Consider the following 24,603-nt stretch of genomic DNA (forward strand, 5'->3'; position numbering starts at 1 on the left):
TCTTTCCCTTCCTACCAGCCTGCAGTGAGTGGTGTTGCCTTCTTTCCCTTCCTACCAGCCCGCGGTGACTCGTGTTACCTTCCTTTACAGAAGTCTCCCCTGGTGGACATTCCTGTGTTGCAGTTCTGCTATGCTTTCATCCAAAGGTAATGACATCTCCTGCATTGTCAGTGACTGTGAGGAATTTAGCTAAGTTCAGAGAGCTTAAGTGTCATCACTCCCTCCCAGCACGGGCGTGGCCTCCGAATCTGTACTTCTCTGTCTCTGAAGAGCCAGGCTGACATTTTTAAAGTCCACGTGCTACCCATTGAAGGCTTCCTGCCAGTGAAGCTTTACCTGGGGCCTTGTGAGCTTTGAAAGGTTATGAACTTGGCTTTAAAAGGCCCTCAAGTCGGAAAGCGTCAGGGCCTGCAGAGAACGGGGAAGCAGAGAATGGGGAAGCGGCTTAGGGCCCTGCAGAGGATGGGGAGGCGGCTTAGGGCCCCTGCAGAGAACGGGAAGCGGCTTAGGGCCCCTGCAGAGAACGGGAAGCGGCTTAGGGCCCTGCAGAGAATGGAGAGGCGGCTTAGGGCCCTGCAGAGAACGGGGAAGTGGCTTGGTTGGCCCAGCTGAGTCTCAGTCTGGGCTGTAGCTGCTGTGCAGGGGATCCCCAGCATGCAGAGAGCACTTGGCTGGGCCCCTGTAGCTGTACTGTCACAACTTGCAGAGGGCCATTTGTGTCGGGGTAAGTGAGGGACGGAGGGGGCACATGCACCTCAGGCAGCCATGCCTCCTACCCCGCAATTCCTCAGCCTCCCCAAACAGCACCACCATCTGGAGGCCTTGCGCTCAACACCCATCAGGGTTGCTGGGTTTGGGGTTCAGGTTGGGGCTCACAGTAAATAACTCTGACAACCCTCGAAGTCTCCTTGGTTCACACAGTTAACATCTCAGCTACTCCTCCTCTTGACAGTCTGCAGCCACAGACAGGTAAACTGAGAACTGCAATCCTAGCAGTCACTGGGCTGACTTTAAATTCAAACTAGTGTCAGCCTTCTCTCAGGAGCATCTTTGCAGTCTTCTGGGCTAGTCATACCAGTCTTTGGGATAGCCAGTGCTACTGTGACACCAGCTGACCTCTGTGGCCTTTACGGGCTCTGAGCTGCCCAGCAGCTTCAGGGAAGATTTTTATCGTCCTTCTGCTGCAGAGGGGGAGCCACTAAGGTGGAACAAGAGGCAGGAAGGTAGGCACCAGGGTGTGGACCTGGGGCCCCCTGACTGCATCTGTGCTTTAGCAAACTGTGCTGCAGTGCCTGACTGCACAGCCGAGATGTCAGCACCCTCCTCGCTACCATAGAGGCCTTACCCTCGAGAGCTGCCCTGGGCAATGGTCACTGCGTGTTTCACCTTCCTTCATGCTGCGTCTCTACCACCCATGATGCATGCTGTCCTCAGCGCTGTGCAAGCATGGCCAGGAATGAAAGCTGAGCAGCTGGCCGAGGCTTTCATTTTACAGACAGTGAAACGCAGAATACCCAATGTCAGAAGCTATTCCAGGTTCCCCAACTGCAGATGCTTGCCCCAGTACTAAATCTGAGCTTGCAGAGACTGTAATAAACTAAAGTGGGCAGCCATGATGCCAGACAGATGTGCTTTTGTCCCAGGTGTTTCCCTGCATCTGAAACGTGCTTCTAAGTAAAGGTTTGTCAGCTCGCTCAGGCTCCCCTGGTTTTGTTTTTCAAATAGGCTCTCCATAGCAGACCTGCAGGAGGCCTTCCCTTCCCTCCTGGGCGTCCTGAAGGAGGCTGTGCAGCTGAACCTGGCCCCCCCTGGATACTTTCTGCTTCTCAGGTAGATTCTATACATCCACACAGATACAGTGTTCTCTATAGGGAACATTTTCTCTTACTTCTGGAACGTTTTGACCAGAAGCTGATTGTTTCTTAACAGCATGCTGAATGACTTTGTGACTAGAACACCCAACCTGGAAAGCAAAAAGGACCAAAGAGACCTGCAGGTGTGTATGTGAGACTGTTGGGAAGGTCAGTAGTCTGTAATCCCATAGTCTGTATGAGTGCCACTGTTGCTGATAAACCTTACCCAGAACTGCGTCTTAGCTTTGCCTGTGTTCTGAGCCTCTTCCACTAGGGAAGATCAAGCAGTTGGGCAGGGTTTATTGTGAGAGTCATTTCTGAGCTGGACATGGATATCTCTAAAGCACGAATCTTTCTCCTCCCAGGAAGCTTTCCTTAAAACTTTCTCTTTGCCGCAGTATAAAAGCAAAGCGTGTTCATAAGAGAGTTCAAACAGGAAAACTTACCCAGATGTAGTAGCCCATGCATATAATCCCAGCACTTGAGGACCGAATACTAAAACCAGGGTGCTGAGGCAGGGGGATTGCTATGAGTTCCAGGCCACATAGTGAATTCTGCTTAGGGCATTACTGGTCTGTATTTACTAATATTGAGGAAGTCCATGACTGTTCTTTTTCAATTTAAACATAGATGTACAGTATTTCTTGACTCCAGAGACGACCACTCAGCCGTTTATAGTCATCTGAAAGTCTATTCCAGTGGCTGGTACTACACTTGCATATTCAGGGCTTAAGTGTAGCCCAGAAGCCGGGCGTGGTGGCACACACATTTAATCCCAGCACTCAGGAGGCAGAGGCAGGTGGATTTCTGAGTTCAGGGCCAGCCTGGTCTACAAAGTGAACTCCAGGACAGCCAGGGCTATACAGAGAAACCCTGTCTTGAAAAAAACAAAAGCAAAAAAACAAAAAAGTGTAGCCCAGAGCATTTAGATCAAGGTTTTTTGTTTTGTTTTATTTTGTTTTTTTAAAGATTTTATTTTTATATATATATATATGATGAATACACTGTAGCTGCCTTCAGACACACCAGAAAAGGTCCTCAGATCCCTTTATAGATGGTTGTGAGCCACCATGTGGTTGCTGGGAATTGACTCAGGACCTCTGGAAGAGCAGTCAGTGCTCTTAACTGCTGAGCCATCTCTCCAGCCTGACCAAGGGACTTTTAAAGGCAAAAGCTACATCCTGTTGTCTCCCTCTGCAGCTGCAGGGGAGGTTTGCAGAAGCAAGCAGTTAAAGAGCAGCTAAGGTAAATTAGCTGGGGGCACCTTGGCCTCTGGTTCTGGAGTAGAGTTGGGCAGTTTTCACAGGATTCTCCATCAAGAAGATCAAATTCTAGTTAAACCTGACATGACCTGAGCAAGAATACAAGATGGAGGAAGCTCTGCCCTGTCCTGCCCTGTCACACTCACATGTAAGATGGGGGAACCCCTGCCCTGTCCTGCCTTCATCCTCTCCATCTCCCATCTCCCTTAGGATTGTGTCTAACTCTCACAACCTCATTCTGGCTTTATGACACATGCGCACACACACATGCGCATTCATGCCTATGTATACACACATAATCGCATGCATAAAGATAGAAAGATCACAGTATTTGTCTTATTTTGCTAATATGATTTCCAGTTGCCTCAATCTTTCTGCAAAAAATGATTCATTTGTTTTTCCTTATGGCTACAATTTTGACCGCATTTTTCCACCTGTCTGTTGATGGACATCTAATCTGGTTCTCTTTCCTCCTGACCCCCCGTTTTCTAAGAAAAGGTTAGCTTTAAACTCAGTCTTCTTGCCTCAGTCTCCTTGGGGCTTAGGTCATGGGCCTAGGCCAGCCCAGGCTGGTCTCACTGTTTCTGTGCAGCTGGGGACCAGCCAGGACTCCTGAGTTATATACCAAGTCACTTCAAGATTCTTAGTCTTGCTGAGTTTCCCAGAATAGCCTTCTGATCTTCCTGCTTTCACGTCTTAGTTGAGGCTTGAGAGATGTCTCAGTGATTACCAGCACCAGCTGCTCTTGCAGAGGACTCAGGCTCGGTTCCCAGCACCCACCCACATGGCGACTCACAACCATCTCTAACTCCAGCTCCAGAGGATCTGGCGCCCTCCTCCAGTGGTACTGCATACATTTGGTGCACAGACATACTTGCAGACAAAGCATCCTAAAATAAAAATAAGTAAATCTTAAAGCTCTTCCTGGGCTTAAACAGGCAACATTTTGTTATAGTATTCCAGCAGGCCCGCTGTGGAAGCAGCTTTTCCAGATGAAGGAAGACTGAGGAATCAAACAGTGACCTAACAGGTTTCTGAGTTGTTCTGTGTACGATGACAGAGGGCAAAGTAGGGAAACACAAACTCCCAGAATCTGTTGAACGTCAGGCTGCTCCTCAGCAGAGTTTAAGCAGAGACTGGTTAGCACAGCCATTCAAACAGTCCTGTGGGGAGGTTGCAGGTTTCTTCTTGCTTTCCAGGAAGGCATGGTTGCAGCCTGCAGGCTGGGACGGAGCTGCCATGGAGCCCTCCACCAGTAGTGCTTGGCTGTGACACCCACCACTGTCTGGGAGTAAAAGAAGACAGTTTGGAGCTGGAGAGAAGGCTCAGAGGTTAAGGCACTGACTGCTCTTCCATAAGTCCTGATTTCAATTCCCAGCAGCCACATGGTGGCTCACAACCATCTATAAAGGGATCTGAGGACCTCTTCTGGTGTGTCTGAAGAGAGCCACAGTGTGGTCACATACATAAAATAATAAATCTTAGGAGGAGAAGAAAGAGTCTGGAAAAACCGAGAGAGAGAGAGAGAGAGAGAGAGAGAGAGAGAGAGAGAGAGAGAGAGAGAGAGAGAGAGAGAGAAAGAAGAAGGAGGAGGAGGAGGAGGAGGAGGAGGAGGAAGAGGAGAAGATGATGGTGATAAAGATGATTCTTGAATTTATTTACAGTTTTGATCAAAACCTGGGGGTAAAGAAATTTTTCTTCTGCCTCTGTCTTCCCCAAACCAAGCTACCAGGTTTAGAAAGAACAGAACAAAAGCCAGGAATGTGTAGATTTACCCACACTCCCCTAAGTAAAAGGCAGGTTTATTAGGGATTAACCATGGGGGTGGGGTGGGGGTGGTCAGGGTCTCACGGTAGGAGGTCCATGAAATCACCACGGAGGCCTGGGTTTGCGGGTCTGGTAGGTGTGTCTGGAGTCCAGCGGTCACTTGGGAATCCCGAACTAAGTGTGCGCTTGTCCAGTGTTTTGTGCGGGCTTTTGAAAGCCTAGCAACCTGGCAGGAATCTCTTTGTTCTGTTCTGGAGTCCTACCAGCACTGGCTTCTTCCTGGTGGAGGAGGGGTGTCTGCTTTGTCCCAAGACCTCGAGCCTGACAGTCACCTTTTGAAACCAGGCTTTGATTACTCGGGGCTCAGTTAAAGTTGCCCTGGTTTCAGGTACATTTCTCAGTCTCAAGGGATTTGGGACTCTGTGACATTGGAATACCTTTTACTGCATTGCCACATGGAGTCCATCGGGGCAGCTGAGGTATTTAAAAGGGATCTAAGCTGCTTGTTCTAGAGGGCCACAGCAGAGCTGCATGCAGCAGGAACCATCATTGAAGCTAATGAACCTTGCCACCTGCTGGAGCACTCGCTCATCCTCAGTAGAGCATTTCCATCCCCACAGCTTGCCCTTGCCTGAAGGCATTACTGAGGAGTCCTTCTGGGTTTCAGTCTGTCCTGGTGATGAGGAGTAAAGATAAAGAGGTACCTTGGAGTTTCCCTGGAGTCTACCTAAAGTGGCAGCATCATAGGACAAAGTTACACTCCTGTGGAATATAGGCAGGGCATGGTTAAAATTTAAATTACTCCAAAACAAGCTGCCAATGCCAGACACAGCTCTTGCTAGAGTTTATTCTGAGCCAAATATGAGTGGCCATGGTCCAAGGCACAGGTTTGGGTTGCTGTGAACGATATGATCCAACATCAGAAGCAATCGGATGGACTTTGATCGTCATAGAACAAGAAAGCCATAGAGCAAGGCACATTCAGTAGTCAATGGGAGCATGGGGAGCCAGGTGAGGCAAGCCAAGATCTCTACTAAGGTTAGAGCCTGTCTTTAGCTTTTCTGGGCTTTGCCTGATCTTTGAAAGGATGTTAAGTCAGCCAGAGGTGTGGCGATGGATTCTGATACTGAACTAAAAGGCAGTTCATAGAGACCTCAGCTCTGCGTCTGCAGCATTCCTAGTCTCTACAGCCCTCAGTGTCTAACAAAGTGTGCTACCTTTTTTCTGGGATCATCAGTTCACAAAGCTCCGTTCCCTCAGAATACAAGGAAGAGTGTTGGAGACTGGAGAATTGGGTCAGTGCCCAAGAAGACTTGCTCCTCTTGCGGGGAACCCAAGTTTGGTTACCAGCAACCACATTGTTATAAAATACAATGGGATGAGAGGGTGTGGGTATGGCTGTGTTTTATTAAGAGAAGGCCAGTTTTTATCTTTTTAAATCTTTTTCTTTGATATTTTCATAGGCTGTTTTGATGGAATTCATTTCCCTATACCCTCTCCTCCCCTTCCTGCTCCTACTGACCTCGCTACTCCCCACAGGTACCAATCCTACTTGGCTGTGTGTAAAGTCACTGAGCTTGAAGAGGGCTGTGTGCCTGACCATAAGTGGGGTGTGGGTATAAATAGCCTGGCTGTGGTTACACCACTGGGGAGACTGTCTGCCTCTGCCATGACCATCTGAGAAAGCTTTGTTCTAAGCATAAAGTTCTAGATTCTGGTTTCCTATATGTGCATAAATTTTGTTCTTAGAATACAGACAGCCCCCTCTTTTTTTCTATAGCTAGTTATAAATTAGATATAAATCCTTTCTCTTAACACATCAGTGTACAGACCTCTTAACACATACAGTGTAAGTATGGCTTAGAGCTTTCTCTTAACACATACAGTGTAAGTAGGGCTTAGAGCTTTTTTTTTTTTTTTCTTTTTTTGGTTTTCCGAGACAGAGCTTCTCTGTGTAGCCCTGGCTGTCCTGGAACTCACTCTGCAGACCAGGCTGGCCTCGAACTCAGAAATCCACCTGCCTCTGCCTCCCAAGTGCTGGGCTAGGATTAAAGGCGTGCGCCACCATGCCCGGCTTGGCTTAGAGCTTTTATAACTTCTCAGGGTGTTAGTGATGGCACACCTGTATGTTCTTCATGCCTTTTAAGTTAATGTATTTGTCATACTTTAGGCGGGCACAAAATTATATTTCTTGAGTTTAAAAATTCTGGAAAGTATAAATAGCACTTAATTACAAGTCTCTAGAATTCAGTTTATGTCTATACTTAACATATAGTCTGTCGAGTGACACTCTTTCTGAGAAGGTGTCACCCCAGGTAGGAAGAACCTCACCAGAGTCCAACCTGGTGGATCAGTGAGCTTTACTGTGGTTACTTACAGGGGCAGACGTTACTTAGAGACATCACCAACCTGGTGAATCAGTGAGTTTTATTGTGGTTACTTACAGGGGCAGACGTTACTTAGAGACCTCACCAAAGCCCGCCTAGCATGAGAGACAGTTCACAAAGCTTGGAGCCTGGAGTGCACTGCATAGTCTGCACACAACTCGGGTGGTGTTGAGAATCTCTCTCCTGGCAGCTCAGTTGACCTAAGCCTCTCCAGGCAGCTCGGCTGGCCCAGGAATCTTCTAGGCAGATCAGCTTGTCTGAGTTGCTAAGCAGTTCATCTTACTTCCTCTTGACAAGGCCAGTAAGCCATTTAACATCAACTCTAGAAGTGGCACATCCAAGTGACCCATCAAGAATTGGCCATTCACTGGGCGGTGATGGCGCACACCTTTAATCCCAGCACTTGGGAGGCAGAGGCAGGTGAATTTCTGATTTCTGAGTTCGAGGCCAGCCTGGTCTACAGAGTGAGTTCCAGGACAGCCAGGACTACACAGAGAAACCCTGTTTCGAAAAAAAAGCAATAAAAGAAAGAAAAAAAAAAAGTTCATTCTGGAGCCATTTCAAGAGACCCATGACATGGCCACACAGATTTAGGTAACCCCAAATTCTGTATTCTAATGTGGAAGTAGTTTCGCAGAATTTTTAGTTTTACAGAACAGTCATAAATCAAGGCAGCATTAGTGGGTACATCAGTAAGGCGGGTATGAAGAAATGGAGGGGCTATGTCTACAGGCCTAAGATGCTATCTGATGACATTCCTAACTCTTGGTTTAGTGGGAGCTAGTGTTCTAAGTGTTAGTTCAGGTACAGAGTTGGACAAGGAGTGGCTGTTCCAGAAGCTAAAATTAGCCCTGTGTATTGTGGGGGCTTTAGTGGGTCCCACTTTATTATTTAATAATAAAGACACTGAGACGTCTGTGTGGTAGAAGCCTGTTAGCCTATTTGCTGGGCACACTCCCTCAGCTAGCCAACCAGATGCAAGCGACTCCCCTGCCACAGAGATGCCACTGTGTGTGTGTGTCTGTTCCTCCCCCCCCCCATTCTGCTTCCAGCTCTTTATTCATCCAAAGCCTCTCCCCTTCCTGATTTAAAAAAAAAAAAAAAAAAAGGCTTATCCCTGGGGCCCCCTTGCTTTTCAACAAGATAATCTCAAAGTATCTGGATCGCTCTGTTTATCTAATTTTGGGGTGGGGGGGGCAACAAGCATTTACATACAGAAAGCAGGTGTTGTGGGCTGTAGAGAGGCTGGTATCCTGCCAGCACCTGCTGGGGCAGCAGTGAGCAACCGAGCACAGCAAAGCACCTTAACAGCCAGGTGACAAAGCAATATGCAGGGAAGTAATTACCCTCTAAACCTACAAAATCCCAAGCGCTCTACAGCACTGAAATTTCAACCAGCCTGTCAGTCTCTGCAAACACAGGAAGACCTTCCAGTAGTTTTGTTCACCGCCAGATAAGGCTTCTTTTCAGGAATTTTCACTCACAGGGGTTCTAGGAACTCCAGTTCTTAGGTCACTTTGGCCCTAAATAAACACAGTTAGTATATGCTGATGTATACTACTGACCCCTTATCTGTGTTATCTGATCTGTAGCATGACCTGCATTGCCTCTTGTGTCAATTTTTGTTTCATCTGTGGTCCTGAGAGTTCCTGTCAGCAGGCAAGGCAAGTGGTTGTCTCCAGCTGAGCCCTGTGCCTCCCCCTCTCCCTGCCTCTTTCTTTCTTGGTGGCAGTGGGGTCTCCTGTGCCTCTGAGCTTTAGTAGAACTGCTGTTCTGCTCATTCATACACTCCCTGACAGCCAGAGAGATGCTGGGTAAGACACAAAGCTGGCAATAAATCACTGTTGAGGGAAGTAAGGACAACCCCGTCCACCTTTGCAGAGTTCTCTTCAGCCCTGTGGACAGCCACTCTTCCCTGGTGAAAGTGGCCAAGGTGCTGGGAGCCTACTCAGGCTGCTATGTCTCTAGCTACTGACCTAAAATAATAATCTTTGAGACAAGGTATGATGTATTCCAGCCTGGCCCTGAACTCTGTGTTGTAGCCGCCTGCAGCCACACTAACAGGGTTCCTAAGTGGGAGGCAGGAGCTGTATGGGAGAAAACAGCGAGAGAAGTAATGGAGGCCAAGACATACTTTTTCTGACCAAGGCCCCCAAGTTTACTAAGAGTCTGTGCTTATGTAGGGGGAAGCCCATCCCCTGCAGATCTATTCTCGAAGCCTGTCGCCAGCCTGTAGGATGCTGTCTCCAGAATATCTCCAGGGTTTCTCAGCAGGTAGCAGAGTCTTGGAGAAGAGCACAGGTAGGTGACAGAACAAGAGAGCCATCTAGGTAGGAAGGCTCCACCACTGGTAGTCTCATTCTCAGTGGCATCAAGGTCAAAGTCAGACTACTCAAGGCTAGGGGAGGCCACACTGTAGCTGAGGATGACCTTGAACTTATTCTCCTGCCTCCACCTTACTAGAGCTAGTATTGCAGGTGTGCCAACAACCTGGCTTTATGCGGTACTGGGGATCAAACCAGGGGTCTTGATGAAGTACTCTATCAACTAAGTTATACCTACAGTTCCTGCCCAGATATGTGTGTGTATGTGTGGTGTTATTCACATGTTGACCATGTATACACATGCAAAGGCCAAAGGAGGACACTGGTGTCTTCCTCTGTCAGTCTGGTGCCTTCTATCATTGAGATGGCCTCCAGCAAGGCTCAGTGATCCTTCCCTCCTCCCGTCCACCCCCAACAGCGCTGAGGTCACAGACATGCTTTTGGTCATGCCTAGCCCTCTCCGATGGTTCTGAAGATTTGAACCCAGCTCCTCCTGTTTGCATAATGTTCTTGCCCAGAACCTGGCCAGACTCGTCTGATGATGCTCCTAATTGTAAATGGCTGGTCACTCACCTAGTCCAGCCTACTTTCATTTTGTTTCTTCTTATTAAAAGATGTATTTCTTAGGCAAATAGCAAAACTACAGCAATTTATTTTAATGCTATCTTTAAGGTATAGTCTCTGTATAGCCCTAGCTGAACACTCCCCCTCCCTGCCTACCAAGTGTTGGAGTTTCAATCATGCACGACAGCACACAGCACTGTTTATAAAGATCTTGACTGGCTCTATTGTGATTCTAGAATAAGGCCATACTTCATCCCATAAAAGAGAGTAAGTGTTCCAGTGAGCTCAGCAGAGGCCACTGGTTCTGCAGACAGAGACAGGCTGAGGAGAGCAAGGCTGAAGGATAAATCTGCCCCACAGGCTAACCTTCTCAGGAGTGGAGGGCAGGCAGGCAGCAGCAAGATAGTCCAGGCTGTCTTGCTTCTATGTGAGGATCGAGGGAGCGTCACCACCCTGCCAGGGCACATGGAGTCAGCATGAATGACTTGGCCGACTGTTGGTGTGGCCTGGCAGTCCACACAACTTTGTAAAGTCCCAAGACCAGCAGCTTAGTAACAGTGGTGTCCTGTAGTGTTTAGTTCATACCAGTGTGAACCACGATCCAGGAGAACCAGAAAGCAGGCCCTTCCCATCAGTCCTGCAGCAGCCACTGGCACCATGTGCTGAGAGAAGTCCCTGGTCAGTGCAAGCGTCCAGTACCCACGGGAGTCCAAAGCCAGCCAGCGTAGGAGACAGCTGCAGAGTGTGGGGCTGGTGTTTGCATTGCATATTTGTAGGTCCAGAACCTTTTACTAAAATCTGTCACCCCAGCTGCCTTTTGTCTCTCAGCGTGGCTCATTGTAAGTCTACCCGTGGCGATGGCGCGGTGACTCACATGGTGGCCTGTGCCCTGTACCTGTCAGTGGTATGCACGGCACTTTTCTTCTCCTTAACTAAGTCTTGCTTCTGCTGGCTCTCCAGGAAATCACTCAGAGAATCCTGGAAGCTGTAGGTACCATCGCTGGCTCCTCCTTGGAACAAACAAGCTGGCTCAGCAGAAATCTGGAGGTGAAAGCTCAACCTCAGGTCTCTCTGGAAGAGTCGGATGCTGACGACGACGACGAAGTGCACGGTAAGTGGAAAGGGCGGCGGAAGAAACGCCTGCTTCAGCCAAGGCTCTGAGGACCTGGAACAGTGGGCAGACTGTAATCTAATGCTGTGGACGACCTTACTTCCATTCCAGTGTGCTCTTATACACAAGTGTAACAGAGAAAGCAGAGAGCCAAGGGTGTTGGAGTTCAGAAAATCCTGTTTAAAAAGCAAAGAAAGCCGGGTGTGGTGGCGCACGCCTTTAATCCCAGCACTCGGGAGGCACAGGCAGGCAGATTTCTGAGTTCGAGGCCAGCCTGGTCTACAAAGTGAGCTCCAGGAGAGCCAGGGCTACACAGAGAAACCCTGTCTCGAAAAAGTCAAAAAAAAAAGCAAAGAAAAAAAACACCAGTAAGCACATACTAAATATTAACAGAGCAGCCCTTCCCCAGAACTTTCTCAAGACATGCCATGGAACACATTTGCCTGGCACATGCCATAGATTCTATCTGGGAAAGCAGGAAAGGGGAGCAGAAGGTGATAACCAGATTTAGGTTACACTGACCAGGCTGGGTTCAATAGCTACTATAGGATATCCAACAATAAGTGTGTCTTATAAATCGGATATAAATGTTTGTCACGGGAGGCACAGAATCCCCTCCAAGAACAGTCCAGGGAACAAAGTGCACCTCAGGGAAAGGGCCTTCTGCCTTCTCTCCTGGCGCCTCTCCATCCCCAAAGCATTGTTCATTCTTTTGACCATGATCAGTATTCATTCAGTTGTCCTAGCACACACAAAGGGAAGAAGGCAGAGTCTCTGTGGGGAAGGGAGTGGTATTAGTGCACCTGGCTCTGATTAGCATCCCCGTTTTCACTCTCAGTTATCCTCGGAAGAAGAGCATCAGGAGGCACTGGAAAGTGGACACATGTCTAAGCACATGGACAAGCACACACTGCCTTTTAGCCTGTTCCTGGGCCCAGGCGGCCACCCCACCACATCCCCGAACCCATATGCTTGTAACTAAGTGACTGAACCTGTTCCTGCTGTTTATATATTTTTTGATTGAAAATATTTTCAGACTCTATTCTTCACGGTCCCCCCCCCAATTCCTCCCACCTCCCACCTCACCCAACTCCAAGATCTATTTCTTCCTGCCCTCCCCCTTTTCTTTAAAACAAACAGGCAAGCAAACAAGAAAATAGAATGAAAAAAAGAAAAAGCACAAGAAACACACACAAGCACACACAGATACACAAAAACAAAGACCAGAAAACCACAAAATTGCCAGAAAACATAATATACAAGAAAAGGACAGTAAGACAAACAAAAATGCCCAAATAAAGCCTCCACCAAGACAGAAACCTACGAAAATACTAGCGAGTGCATTTTGTATTGACCACTGCTACTGGGCCTGGGCAGATGCCCTGGAGAAAACAAACCTTCCCATTTGAGCTCAGATCAGCTGGAGGGCTTCTGTTAGGGTGGGCGGGGAGATGTGTTCAGTTCCCCCTCTCGGTGCTGAGACCCCGTCCTGCTTGGGCCTGTGCTGCTCGCCTCTGATGTACATGGTTCCTGTTGTCTCTGAAGACGTTGTAGTCTCCATGGTGGCATCCATCCCCTGTGACTCTCACTGTCCTTCCACTTCAACACCTCTTCTGCTTCCTGAGCCCTGAGTGGGGGGCCAATGAAAACACCACCATTTAGGACGGGGTGTTCCAGAGTCACGCTGTCCAGCTGTGGGTCCCCTCAGTAGCTCCCTTCTGCCGCAAGAAGCGGCTTCCCTGAGGATGGCTAAGCAAGGCACTGATCTGAGTCCCAACCCCGTGGTCCCAGGGACCCAGCTAGACAGTCTGATTCATTTTGGCAATCTCCAGAATGAACCTGATGGCAGGGCAGAGTGGTGTAAGGGTGGTGTAGGGGTGTGTTGTGGGGTGGGAAGGACTTCCAGCAGTCAGCCAGGCATGCACACTTTTGTTTCAAAGGAGTGGAGCCACATAGCATGCCTGCCACCCAAACAGGGATTCTCTTCCCAGAATGAGGAGGGACAGGGAGCTGGGCAGTGTCCAGAGGTCTGCCCCACGTGGTGTTCTTCAGAAGTTGCTGCCTGCCTTGTTTTTTGAGACTGGTATTCTCCCTGGGACCTGAACTTGCTGATTGGGCTAGTTGGCTGGCCACTGAGCTTCTGAGATGCCCCTACCTCTCTCTCCCCAGCAGTGAGGGTCACATGACTCACACCTACCTCTCTCTCTCCCCCCCCCCAGCACTGAGGGTCACATGACCCAGCTTCCAGCCCATCTTTTTTATGATGGTTAAGCTTGGACCTCACGATTGCACGACAAGCATTTTGTTGCACGACAAGCATTTTGTTGACTGAGCTCTCTCTCTCCCAGCCCCTTCATTTGCTACTTTAAGCCAATAATTATACTCTCCCAGATGATGCTGCGGTTGTAGGGAAAGGACGTCCCGCCACCACGACACCCGTGCACACCAACTGCTTTGCTGTGGCTCGCTCTTTGGGTGCTGATGAAGCTGCGCGCCCACCGCAGCTGTGCCGATTGGTTCGATAAGTGTTGTTGCCTGTCTGTCACTCAGTAATTAAATGCAACCTGAGGACAGTCCTATGGTAAGGCATCACCTGGCTCCTTTCAGTTCCTGGAAGGCATAGACTGTGGAAGCCTGAGTTAGCAAACATTGTAGCAGCACTCAGCAGTGCTCAACAGTAATAAACAAATGTCTGTGTTGGCTGGAGAAAGAGTGGGCATTTCCCTCCATTGATGTGCGTGTGTTGTGCGTGTGATATGCGTGTGCGGGTTCTTAAGGGCGCCCTTGTGTCTGGGCTCCGGTGCCATTCAACCGAAGGGTTTAGGCTGAGATGCCTGTATTAGAAATCCAGAGTCCAGCCGGGCGCAGTGGCGCACACCTTTAATCCCAGCACTCGGGAGGCACAGGCAGGCGGATTTCTGAGTTCGAGGCCAGCCTGGTCTGCAAAGTGAGTTCTAGGACAGCCAGGGCTACACAGAGAAACCCTGTCTCGAAGGAAAAAAAAAAAAAATCCAGAGTCTTTTGTGGTTTGTTTGTTGTTTTGTGTTGTGGGTGTTTTGTCTGTATGTATCTATGTGCCATGTAAATGTCAAGTGCCCATAGAAGCCAGAGGTGGTGTTGGATCTCCTAGAACTGTAGTCACGGCTGGTTGTGAGCTGCCATGTGGGCACTAGGAATTGAACCTGGATACTCTGAAGAGCCACCAGTGCTAACCACTGAGCCATCCCTCCAGCCCCAGTTCATAGTCTAGGAGTACTGACCATGTTTTCTCTGCCAGTTCAAGAATTAAAAGGCGGGAAAATGTGAAGCACAACAGGTAACAGCAGACAGATCTTAAGCACTGGAGGAACCAGCAGCTGCAGGAAGGTGTTTGCTGGGGGTGGGGAGCCACGCGGACCCCAGACACACAGGGAGAGGAGGGACTCAGGAGCCAGTCTCTTCTCTGGGGCTGGGACTTCTAAAGCTCTGAAGAGTTACCCTCCCCTACTCAGGGTTGGTCAGTGTAAAGACAGACAGGGTGGCTGATCGATCCACAACTGCTGTGTGATCTAGCCTTGAGCCTGCTGGTGGGAAACAAACACTGCCAGACTTGTGTTTTAATCAGGGGGTTGAGGAAGAAGCTGGCCCTCTTGAGCCAGCCTTTAAGACTTACCCACGGGCCCTCTGGCTAGCGCCTAGTCCCTACTTGATGAAACTGCTCAGAAACAAGACGGAGGACAGAGACTGAAGGCAAGCCGCCTGGGTATAAAGCATGGCACATAGGATCTCACGCTGCCCCAGTAGATCCTAAGGCTCCATCTTCAGAAAGCATCACTTTAACTGTCATGAGTAAGGCCACTTTGCGCAAGAGCAGAAGCTGGAAGTCCTGTCAAAGGATTCCAGAGTGGTTCACACAAGAAACAATACTGACTTGGCTGTGATCTGAAAAGGCAGCCAAGGAAGGTTGGGATATTTGGCTCAACAGTTTACTGACTTGGAGCAGACTAGGGGAGCAGAGTCAGTATGCACATGGTGAATCTGGGGTGTCAGGAGGAGAGGAATAACCGTCAAGGACGGGAACCAAGTCACCAGCTGAGAGGACAACCAGCACAGGACAGGGAGAGTCTGGGGTGGAATTTCCAAAGGCGAGGTTGGTGAGAGTCTGGAAGCCCATCTGCCAGGCTCAGGATGAGAGGGAGCTTTAGATGAGTCGACTGTGGAGAGAGGCGAGGGCCAGTGCTCAGAACTCCTCAACGCTCTGGTCCCAGATCTGGAGCAGTCAGCTAGAAGGCCACTGGGATGCTGCCAGCTCATCACTGGCTTCTCGTTTGCTTCCAGCTTCTTTCCTGTTCTCTCATTTTGTGTTGGGTTTGGGGGAGGATTGTTGCTTTAAGGCAGAGTCTCATGATCCAGCACTGATCATGATCCAGCACATCGGTGTTACATTACTGAAAGACGTAAGAGCACTTCTCCTTGGAATCATTTACACAGGCGCGAGTCCAAATGTGAACTCTCTGCTTCACACTCCTGTGTTTTCTGTCTTGTGTGAGTCTAAACATGTGTCTGCCAGAAGCCTGACTTGTGACTCCATCCCTGTGTCTGTCTGACTGCTGTGTGTCTGTGTGTTTAGCAAAGGACTTTGATCTATATTTATTGAACAGCATATAAAGAATCACATGGGAAAGGAATGGAAGAAATCTTTAACCAGTTTTACAGTGATTAAGTCACCAGCTCCAACCAACCTTAAGTGACCCAGGTAACCAGCACTGTTGCTCATCAGCTGATACCCTCAAGTGGGTATGCATTCTAAAAGATTGCTTTCAGTAAATTGGTTTTGGAATTTCACTGGCCATGTGGTCATTGCAGAGAGGACAAACCATAAGCAGACCTAAGCTTGCTGAACTTAGCTAGCATTTCCCCTTCCTGGGTGGGTTCTTCTGAGGGAGAGAGAAGCAGGCAAGAGGACATTTGTGGGATAGATGAGAGGCAGGATGCTGTGTGGAGATGGAGAAGGGTGTCCTGCAGAAGCTCAGCATGAAGGTTTGTCAGTGCTGCAGCAAGAACGTAGACCAGGAGCGTGGAGCAGACGAGTGTGGGAAGACAGACTGGACTCAGAGACCAAAATGATGCCAGCTGCTCACCCGAAAGGACCCGGAGGCAGTGAGCTGGTGCTGGTGTGTTTGACCCAAATACCCACATTCTTTGTCCTAGTTAGATTTTATGACCTTAGCAAAGCAAGAGTCATCTGGGAAATGTCTCCATCAAATTGACTGTAGGCAAGATTACAGGCCATTTTCTTTTTTCTTTTTTTCTTTTTTTTTTTTTTTTTTGGTTTTTTTTTGGGGGACAGGGGTTCTCTGTATAGCCCTGGCTATCCTGGAACTCACTTTGTAGACCAGGCTGGCCTCGAACTCAGAAATCTGCCTGCCTGTGCCTCCCGAGTGCTGGGATTAAAGGCATGCACCACCACGCCCGACTACAGGCCATTTTCTTAATAAGTGACTTATACAGGAGGGCTCTGACCAATGGGGGATAGTGGCCTTCCATTCTATAAGAAAGCAGACTGAGCAAGCCATGAGGAGCAAGCCAGTCAGCAGGAGCACCCTCCTCAGCCTCTGCATTGGCTCCTGCCCCGACTTCCCTCAGTGGAGGATGGTATGGGAGTCGGGAGGTTAGTTTTCCAGACAGTGTTTCTCTGTAAAGCCCTGGATGATGTAAGATGTAGTGCGTGTTTCCTCCCCAGGTTGTTTGTGATTGTGCTCTTTATCACAGCAGTAAATAGAAACCTAACTTAGCCTCCGTGGTTGGGACTGGATACTAGAGTGGATACTGAAACTACTGACTGCAGTCAGAGTGAAAATGCTTAGGGAAGGAGGCAGTCATTCCCTCAGAGCTAAACAGACTTCTTTCTGTCAGCAGATGCTGCTGCGGCCTCCACCATGGTACCCGCTTCTGCCCCCTCCGTTTACAGTGTGCAAGCGCTCTCTCTCTTGGCAGAGGTAAAGACTCACTTGACTTGTGGTTCCGTGTGGAAATGCTTACTGTCTTGAATCATTTTGAAATCGTGTATTCATTCTGGGTGCCACATGGCTGCCTCCTTCTGCCTGAGTTCTGAAGTCCAGACCTGTGTCAGCCAGCTTTCTGTTGCTGCAATACAATACCTGAGAAACTCATTTTACAGGAAGGCTTGGGTATTAGAGGCTTCAGCCCGGTTGGCTGTGTTGCTTAGCCTCGCGGTGGGAGCATGCGGAGGCACATGACTTGCCCTGCGGTATTCAGGAAGCAAGGGCGCACTGCCAGCGAGCTTCCTCCACTAGGATCCCTTAGTACTGCCATGGGCTCCAGCACATAGGACGCCTTGTTCCAGATCAGAGTAGAACAGCGTTGGCTTGCAGTATGGCACTTTTGATTGATACTTCAGGACTTTTCTTTTCTTTTCTTTTCTTTTCTTTTCTTTTCTTTTCTTTTCTTTTCTTTTCTTTTCTTCTCAGGGGGATGGGGTAGGGGAGGTGGTTCAAGACAGGGTCTCTCTGTATAACCCTGGCTTTTGTAACTCACTCTCTAGACCAGACTGGCTTAAAACTCATATAGATCCACCAGCCTCTGTTTCCCAAATGCTGGGATTAAAGGCATGTGCCACCATTGCCCAGTATCTCTTGTTTTCTCCTTTTTTCTTTTTAAAAATATATCATTTGTTTGCTTGCTTGCTTGTTTGTTTGTTTTTATGTGCATTGGTATCTTGCCTGCCTGCATGTATGTCTGTATTAGGGTATTGGATCCCCTGGAACTAGAATTACAGCTATAACCTTCCATGTGGTTGCTGGGAATTGAAACTGGGACCTCTGGAAGAGCAGCCAGTGCTCCTAACCACTGAGCTAGCTACCTTTCCAGTACCGTGTCTTGTTTTCATAAAGGAATGCTGCCTCATTTCTTTTAGGTTCTGGCTTCTCTCCTGGACATGGTTTATCGCAGTGATGAGAAAGAGAAGGCTGTGCCGCTGATCTCCCGCTTGCTGTACTACGTGTTTCCTTACCTGCGTAATCACAGGTGACCGGCGCCATCATCACACCCACATACAGAAATGTGTCCTTTGAGAAGTTTTCCTTAACCTGTCCCTTCTCTTCCCTTAGTGCATACAACGCTCCCAGCTTCCGAGCCGGTGCCCAGCTGCTGAGCTCCCTGAGTGGCTATGCCTACACCAAGCGGGCGTGGAAGAAGGAAGTGCTGGAGCTGTTCTTGGACCCTGCTTTCTTTCAGATGGATACTTCTTGTGTTCAGTAAGAAATTCTGTTTCCATAAACATGTGCTCTCTTTAATCCCAGGTCTCAGGAAGCAGAGGCAGGCAGATCTCTGAGTTCTAGAACAGCCTGGTCTACAGAGTGAGTTCTAGGTCAGCCTGGTCTATAGAGAGAGTTCTAGGACTGCCAGAGCTACACAGAGAAACCATGTTCTGAAAAACAAAACAAACAAAAAAGGAAACAACCCCACATGCTCAGTCTTCAGTTGTTGGTTCATGACCCTCGGAGCTGAAACGAAAGTGGACCATAGTGTCACCTCAGCCCCTTGGATGTCCCTGTCATGGTGCTCATGTTAGTCTGTGTTTGCTGACAAGACATTATGTCCTTCAAAATACGGAGGTAACCTTTTATCAAAAGAGGCACTGAACTGGATTAAGAGGGCCTGCCATTGGTAAAGAGTGAGATAGAAGGTTCAGGAGCCTTTCATCTTCCTCATGAAAGACTTGGCCCCTGTTGAGATCTGAGCCCAGATTGGCTCTGGCAGTATGTCTGCCTGGCTGCCTGGCTCATGCATTCCACGACAGTAGTGGGCATGGGACTTGGAGACCCCAGGGGGACAGGACACTGAGCAAGCCATTCATGTGCCTTTTCCTCAGCCCATGCTTCCTGGGGTTTGTGTATATGATTATATATATGAGAGAGAGAGAGAGAGAGAGAGAGAGAGAGAGAGAGAGAGAGAGAGAGAGAGAATATGAGAATGAATACATGTACACACGCACAGGTGGAGGCTAGGAGTTCACTTAGGTATCTTTCTCCATCATTCTCCACCTTATTGTTTTAGACAGGGGCTCTCACTGAAACCTGACTGTCCAGCAAGCTCCAGGGATCTCCCTGGCTCTGCCTGTCTCAGCACTGGGGTCATGGGCAGGCAGGCACCACCACACACTGAGATTCAGATTCAGGTCCTCAGGCTGTGCAGCCATTTTACCAACTCAGCCGTCTGCCTAGTCCTTAAATGGGCCTCTTCAAAACGCTGTTTTAAAATGTTGTTTCATTTATTCATGTGTGTGTGTGCACGTGTATGCGGATACACATGCCACAGTGCACATGTGGAGGTTGGAGGACAACCTCTGGGAGTCTGTCTGCAGACTCCGGGATGGAGCTCAGATCCAGGACTGCTGAGCACACAGTATTAGTGCTCGTTAGTGCTCTCGCCTTGTTCTGCATTTGTTTCCTTATGGAGAGCTGGAGAAGCCCGTTTCATTCCGCAGGTTAGGGTTAGGAGGGACGCCTTGGCTTGGCCAGCTTCTTGAATTTAAATCATGAGTGTGTCACCGCTGGAGAGACGGTGGGACGGAGAGAGTTTAAATCATGAGTGTGTCACCGCTGGAGAGACAGTGGGACTGAGAGAGTTTAAATCATGAGTGTGTCACCGCTGGAGAGACGGTGGAACAGAGAGAGTTTAAATCATGAGTGTGTCACCGCTGGAGAGAGACAGTGGGACTGAGAGAGTTTAAATCATGAGTGTGTCACCGCTGGAGAGACGGTGGGACTGAGAGAATAGAGCTGATAGCTCATGCATAGCCAGCTACACTCAGAGCATCACGACTTATACTCTGACCGCTAAGGAAAGCCACCTAAGAGAGTGTTCTCAGGAGTTCAAGCTGTGTACAACCACAAGGACAGCCTCACGTGCTCGTCCATAGAGGCATGTGTGTGAAGGGAAGTTGAAACATTCAACTGAGTAACAGCAGCGAGCAATAATGAATAATCTGCAGAGGTAACCTCTCCTCTGCACGGGGACATGAGAACCATTGTAAGGACGGGTCTATGTTCTGAGAAAACTGAGGTCATGAGACTCCTGTGCTGGTTTCTTGAAGAAGTCTCACAAGCACTCGGCATTCCCAAATGTGGGTGACATTTGTGTGGGGGAGAATGTCGTATATGCGTGTGTAGGGGGGGTATGTTCATGGATGGGGGTTGAGGTATATGGTGAGGGTGTTCATGCTCCAGTGTATGCATGTGCAGAGGCCAGAGGAGGATGTCTGATGTCCTGCTCTATCTGTCACCCTCCATTGAGAGACAGGCAAGGCTAGCAGCCGGCGAGCCCGGGGTCTCCACCTTCTCCTCCACAGTGCTGGGGTTGCAGGTGAGAGCCAACATCCAGGCCTGGCTTCTACCCAGCACTGTGGACCGAGCACAGGACCTCCTCGGGCTCACACAGTGAGCTCTTCCCGCCCAGCCATCTCTCAGCCCGCAGAGCGGGTTTAATAGCTCTGGGAGGCATATTATTTTCTTGATGCTTTTAATCAGGCTGTCATCAGTTGCATATTTAATTAATTATGCCTTTTCGTGCATCCAGCTGGAAGTCCGTCATTGACCATCTTCTGACTCACGAGAAAACAATGTTTAAGGACTTAATGAGTAAGTTTCAAGTTATTGTCACGCCTGTGGTACCCTCATGCTCAGTTTTTACCATGTCCAACCCTTTCTGTGACCAGGTCTCTCCGTGTAACCCTGGCTGTTCAGGAACTTGGCCTTGAGCTCACAGAGCTCTGTATGACTCTACCTCCCCAGGGCTGGGGCTGAAGGTGTGCACACCACACCCCAGCATGTCAAACTTCTGTGGTGCTGAGTGAAGAGCCAAGGGTGTAGCTTTCTTAAACAGTCTCTCAGTCCAGTCTGTCAGCAGGTCTTGCCTGCGCTGTGTGTCATGGCTTCCAGTAGATGCCGCTCAAAGCCTTTAGGCCACAGCCTTATGCTGAAGGTCTTGAGTCTGCTAGTTTATTCCGCACGCCTCAAGTTCTCAGGCAGTGTCTCACTCTGACCTCCAAACCAGCGCTGTGAGTCAGCAGCGCATAACTCCATGCCCAGCTTAGGTGGCCGTTTCTACAACTTCCGCTCTTTCCTGACTCCCTGATGCTGTGTGCCATTAATGAAATGAGTGGGTGGTGGTTGTTGTTGCTTCTGTGTGCAAATTGGATGTAGTGAAGTTGTCTTTGATTTGGCATTTTACTGTTGAGAAAAGGCCTCCCTCTTGGCTCAGAGTGCCTAGAACTCATTATATAGCCCCAGCTGGCTCCAACTGTTGGCAATCCTGCTAGCATAGCTTCTCAAGTGATATGATTATAGACCTGAGCCACCATTCCTGAGAGGGGTGTTTCTTAAAGAGTGTGTAGGGTTGACTTCTATGCATTCTCAAAGGGGGTCCTGACTTTTGGGAGTATGTCACAAATTGGATCCCACCATTCTCCCCCACTGTGCTCCCATCACTCTCCCCTGCTATGTGCTTACCACTCTCCCCCCCCCACCCCCATGCTCCTACCACTCTCCCCCCTCCCCAGGTTCCTACTACTCTCCCTGCTGTGCTCCCAACACTCCCCCCTCAGTGCTCCCACCATTCTTCCCCCTGCTGTGCTCCCCCCCCCCACTGTGCTTCCCTCACAAGCTGACTGCTGTGTTTATTGCAGACATGCAGAGCAGTTCCTTAAAACTCTTCTCCAGTTTTGAGCAGAAGGCCATGCTGCTGAAGCGCCAGGCTTTTGCCATCTTCAGTGGCGAGCTTGACCAGTATCACCTCTACCTTCCCCTGATACAAGGTAAGAGACCATCTCAGGATGTTCTCAGTCTGCCACGGGAGACCTGACGCTGGGGATTTTATGAACAAACACGTCTTGGCTCACAGCTCTGGGGCCGGCAGGCTTGCATGTGACCAGGGGCATCTAACACAAAAGGGACCAAACTTGTCCCTTTACACTGGAACCAAACCCACTCATGAGGGAGGGCCTGATCACCTTTAAGTGTGTGTGGGGAGGGTGCCTTTCAGTCTGGCGATTCCTTCTCCTTCCTCCCTGTCTCCCGTGACACGTAGGTGAGGCCCAGAGGGCTAAGGAGTTGTTAGTGATATAGAAGCTGGGCTTCACGTAGGCCAGAAACCTTCTAACTGCAGATTCCTGTTTATGAAACTCAATAGCTTCTGTATCGTATCATTATGGCAGGGTTAGATATAGTGAGCGTGTATAATATACAGGCCTGTACTAGTCAGTAAACAATAACCCAATTATAATTATAACCCAATTATAGTGCCCCACAAAAACTTTTATTTTGTTACTTGGCAGGTTTTTTCTGTGTAGCCCTAGCTGTCTTGGAACTCACTCTGTAGACCAGGCTGGCCTCAAACTCACAAAGATCTGCCTGCCTCTGCCTCCCAAGTGCTGGTACTAAAGGCGTGCCCACCTCACAGAGTTAAAATGAATAAAAATGAATGTTTTTAAAAAGGAATGAGAAATGAGAGATGGGGGATGCTGAGGGAGGAGCCTCTTTAGGATGATCTCTAGAATGCAGGAAGAACCTGGCTTCTAGTTTTGTTTCTTTAAACAGCTGTGGGGGCGCCAGTGGGGAGTTTCACTTTGCAGGGTTTAATTTAACACACATGACCAGGAGGAGCCCGGCTCTAGTTAGGTTCTAAGTCAGAGTTTGCTCTTCGCAGCATACGGTGCTCCTTAACCCTGAGCCGCCACCATCCTAATGGGACAGGCCTGCCCTCGCTCTCACTGTTGGGCAGCACTAAGCACAGGTGGCTCAGAGCACTGTTGTTGTGACAGCAGTGGGGAGATGGGAATGTGGGTGGTGAGGGAGCAGCATTGCATCACTGATGCATGAGGATGACATGGCCCACGGCCTGCCGTCAGGACAGGTGGAAGCCAGCGGAGTGGAGGGCTGAGGCAGGCTCACTTGTTGGAGGCTCACCTGGGCTACATACATAGCAAGATCCTGTTGGGTGTGGTCTTAGTCAGGGGTTCTATTCCTGCACAAACATCATAACCCAGAAGCAGTTGGGGAGGAAAGGGTTCATATAGCTCACACTTCCATGTTACTGTTCATTACCAAAGGAAGTTAGGACTGGAACTCAAGCAGGTCAGGAAGCAGGAGCTGATGAGGAGGCCATGGAGGGGTGCTGCTTACTGGCTTGCTTCCCCTGGCTTGCTCAGCCTGCTCTTTTTTTTTTTTTTTTTTTTTTTTTTTTTTTTTTAGACAGGGTTTCTCTGTGTAGCCCTGGCTGTCCTGGAACTCACTCTGTAGAGCAGGCTGGCCTTGAACTCAGAAATCTGCCTGCCTCTGCCTCCCAAGTGCTGGGATTAAAGGCGTGCGCCACCACGCCCGGCTCAGCCTGCTCTCTTATAGAGCCAAGACTACCAGCCCAGGGATGGCACCACCCATAATGGGCCCTCCTCCCTTGATCACTAATTGAGAAAATGCCTTTCAGCTGGATCTCATGGAGGCATTTCCTCAAGGGAGGCTCCTTTCTCTGTGAGAACTCCAGCCTGTGTCAAGTTGACACACAACCAGCCAGTACAGTGTTTATGGCACAAACACACACCCTTTGCTTCTCCCTGTTTCCCAAGGGTTTCAGGCTGGCCTCAAACTCTGGATAACAGGCATGTGCTACTATGTCCACATATGTGGTGCTAAAAGGAGAAGCCATATGTAATTCCATGCATGCTAGGCAAGCACTGGGCCTGCTAGGTTTCACCCTCCACCCTCCCCTCCTTTTGTTCCCCCCTCCCTCCCCTCTCTCCCCCCCTCTCTCTTTTGTTTTTTTGTTTTGTTTTAAGACAAGGAGTAGAGGTCACTCGATAGCTCTGGCTAGTATAGAACTCACTGTGTGGAGCAGACTGGCCCTGCACGTGTAGCAATCCTGCCTCTACCTGGGATTACAGGTGTGGTCCCACGTGTGTAGGTAGCTAGCAATCATCTCTACACTAGGTTGTCATCAACATGTCACACTAATTACGGTTTTATTTTTCTTTCTTGGCTAACCAGAACCCCAAACTGCATATTTGTGAGACTTCTCTAAAATCTTCTTTCCCTAGAGCGCCTGACAGACAACCTCAGAGTCGGACAGACGTCCATAGTTGCTGGTCAGATGTTTCTGTTTTTCAGAGTTCTGCTGCTAAGAATCTCTCCCCAGCACCTGACCTCGCTGTGGCCCATCATGGTGTCTGAATTGGTGAGTGCGCACGGTATCATGGTGTCTGAATTGGTGAGTGTGTACGGTATCATGGTGTCTGAATTGGTGAGTGTGTACGGTATCATGGTGTCTGAATTGGTGAGTGTG

At 49.1% G+C, this 24,603-nt stretch overlaps 1 protein-coding gene across 4 annotated transcripts in view; it reads left to right on the forward strand.

Moving 5' to 3' along the window:
* Dop1b (DOP1 leucine zipper like protein B) overlaps positions 1–24,603 on the forward strand; it is a 100,436-nt gene that overhangs the window by 71,241 nt on the left and 4,592 nt on the right. The window contains exons 24-33 of one of the 4 annotated variants that reach the window (XR_003844878.1): positions 91–146; positions 1,726–1,830; positions 1,930–1,996; positions 11,118–11,268; positions 17,167–17,246; positions 18,185–18,294; positions 18,378–18,524; positions 20,848–20,909; positions 21,956–22,084; positions 24,412–24,495. Coding sequence is in view for 2 of the 4 variants with exons in the window: in XM_021209500.1 (XP_021065159.1) it covers positions 91–146; positions 1,726–1,830; positions 1,930–1,996; positions 11,118–11,268; positions 17,167–17,246; positions 18,185–18,294; positions 18,378–18,524; positions 20,848–20,909; positions 21,956–22,084; positions 24,359–24,495 (1,044 nt within the window). In the remaining 2 variants the exon portion in view is untranslated. Of the gene's footprint in view, positions 1–90; positions 147–1,725; positions 1,831–1,929; positions 1,997–6,345; positions 6,422–11,117; positions 11,269–17,166; positions 17,247–18,184; positions 18,295–18,377; positions 18,525–20,847; positions 20,910–21,955; positions 22,085–24,358; positions 24,496–24,603 lie in introns of those variants that run through there. The other 3 variants (XR_003844879.1, XM_021209500.1, XM_029544482.1) reach the window with 3 other exon arrangements.

The sequence above is a fragment of the Mus pahari genome, chromosome 12 (genome assembly GCF_900095145.1).
Source record: "Mus pahari chromosome 12, PAHARI_EIJ_v1.1, whole genome shotgun sequence".
In the NCBI taxonomy this organism is placed as follows: Eukaryota; Metazoa; Chordata; class Mammalia; order Rodentia; family Muridae; genus Mus; species Mus pahari.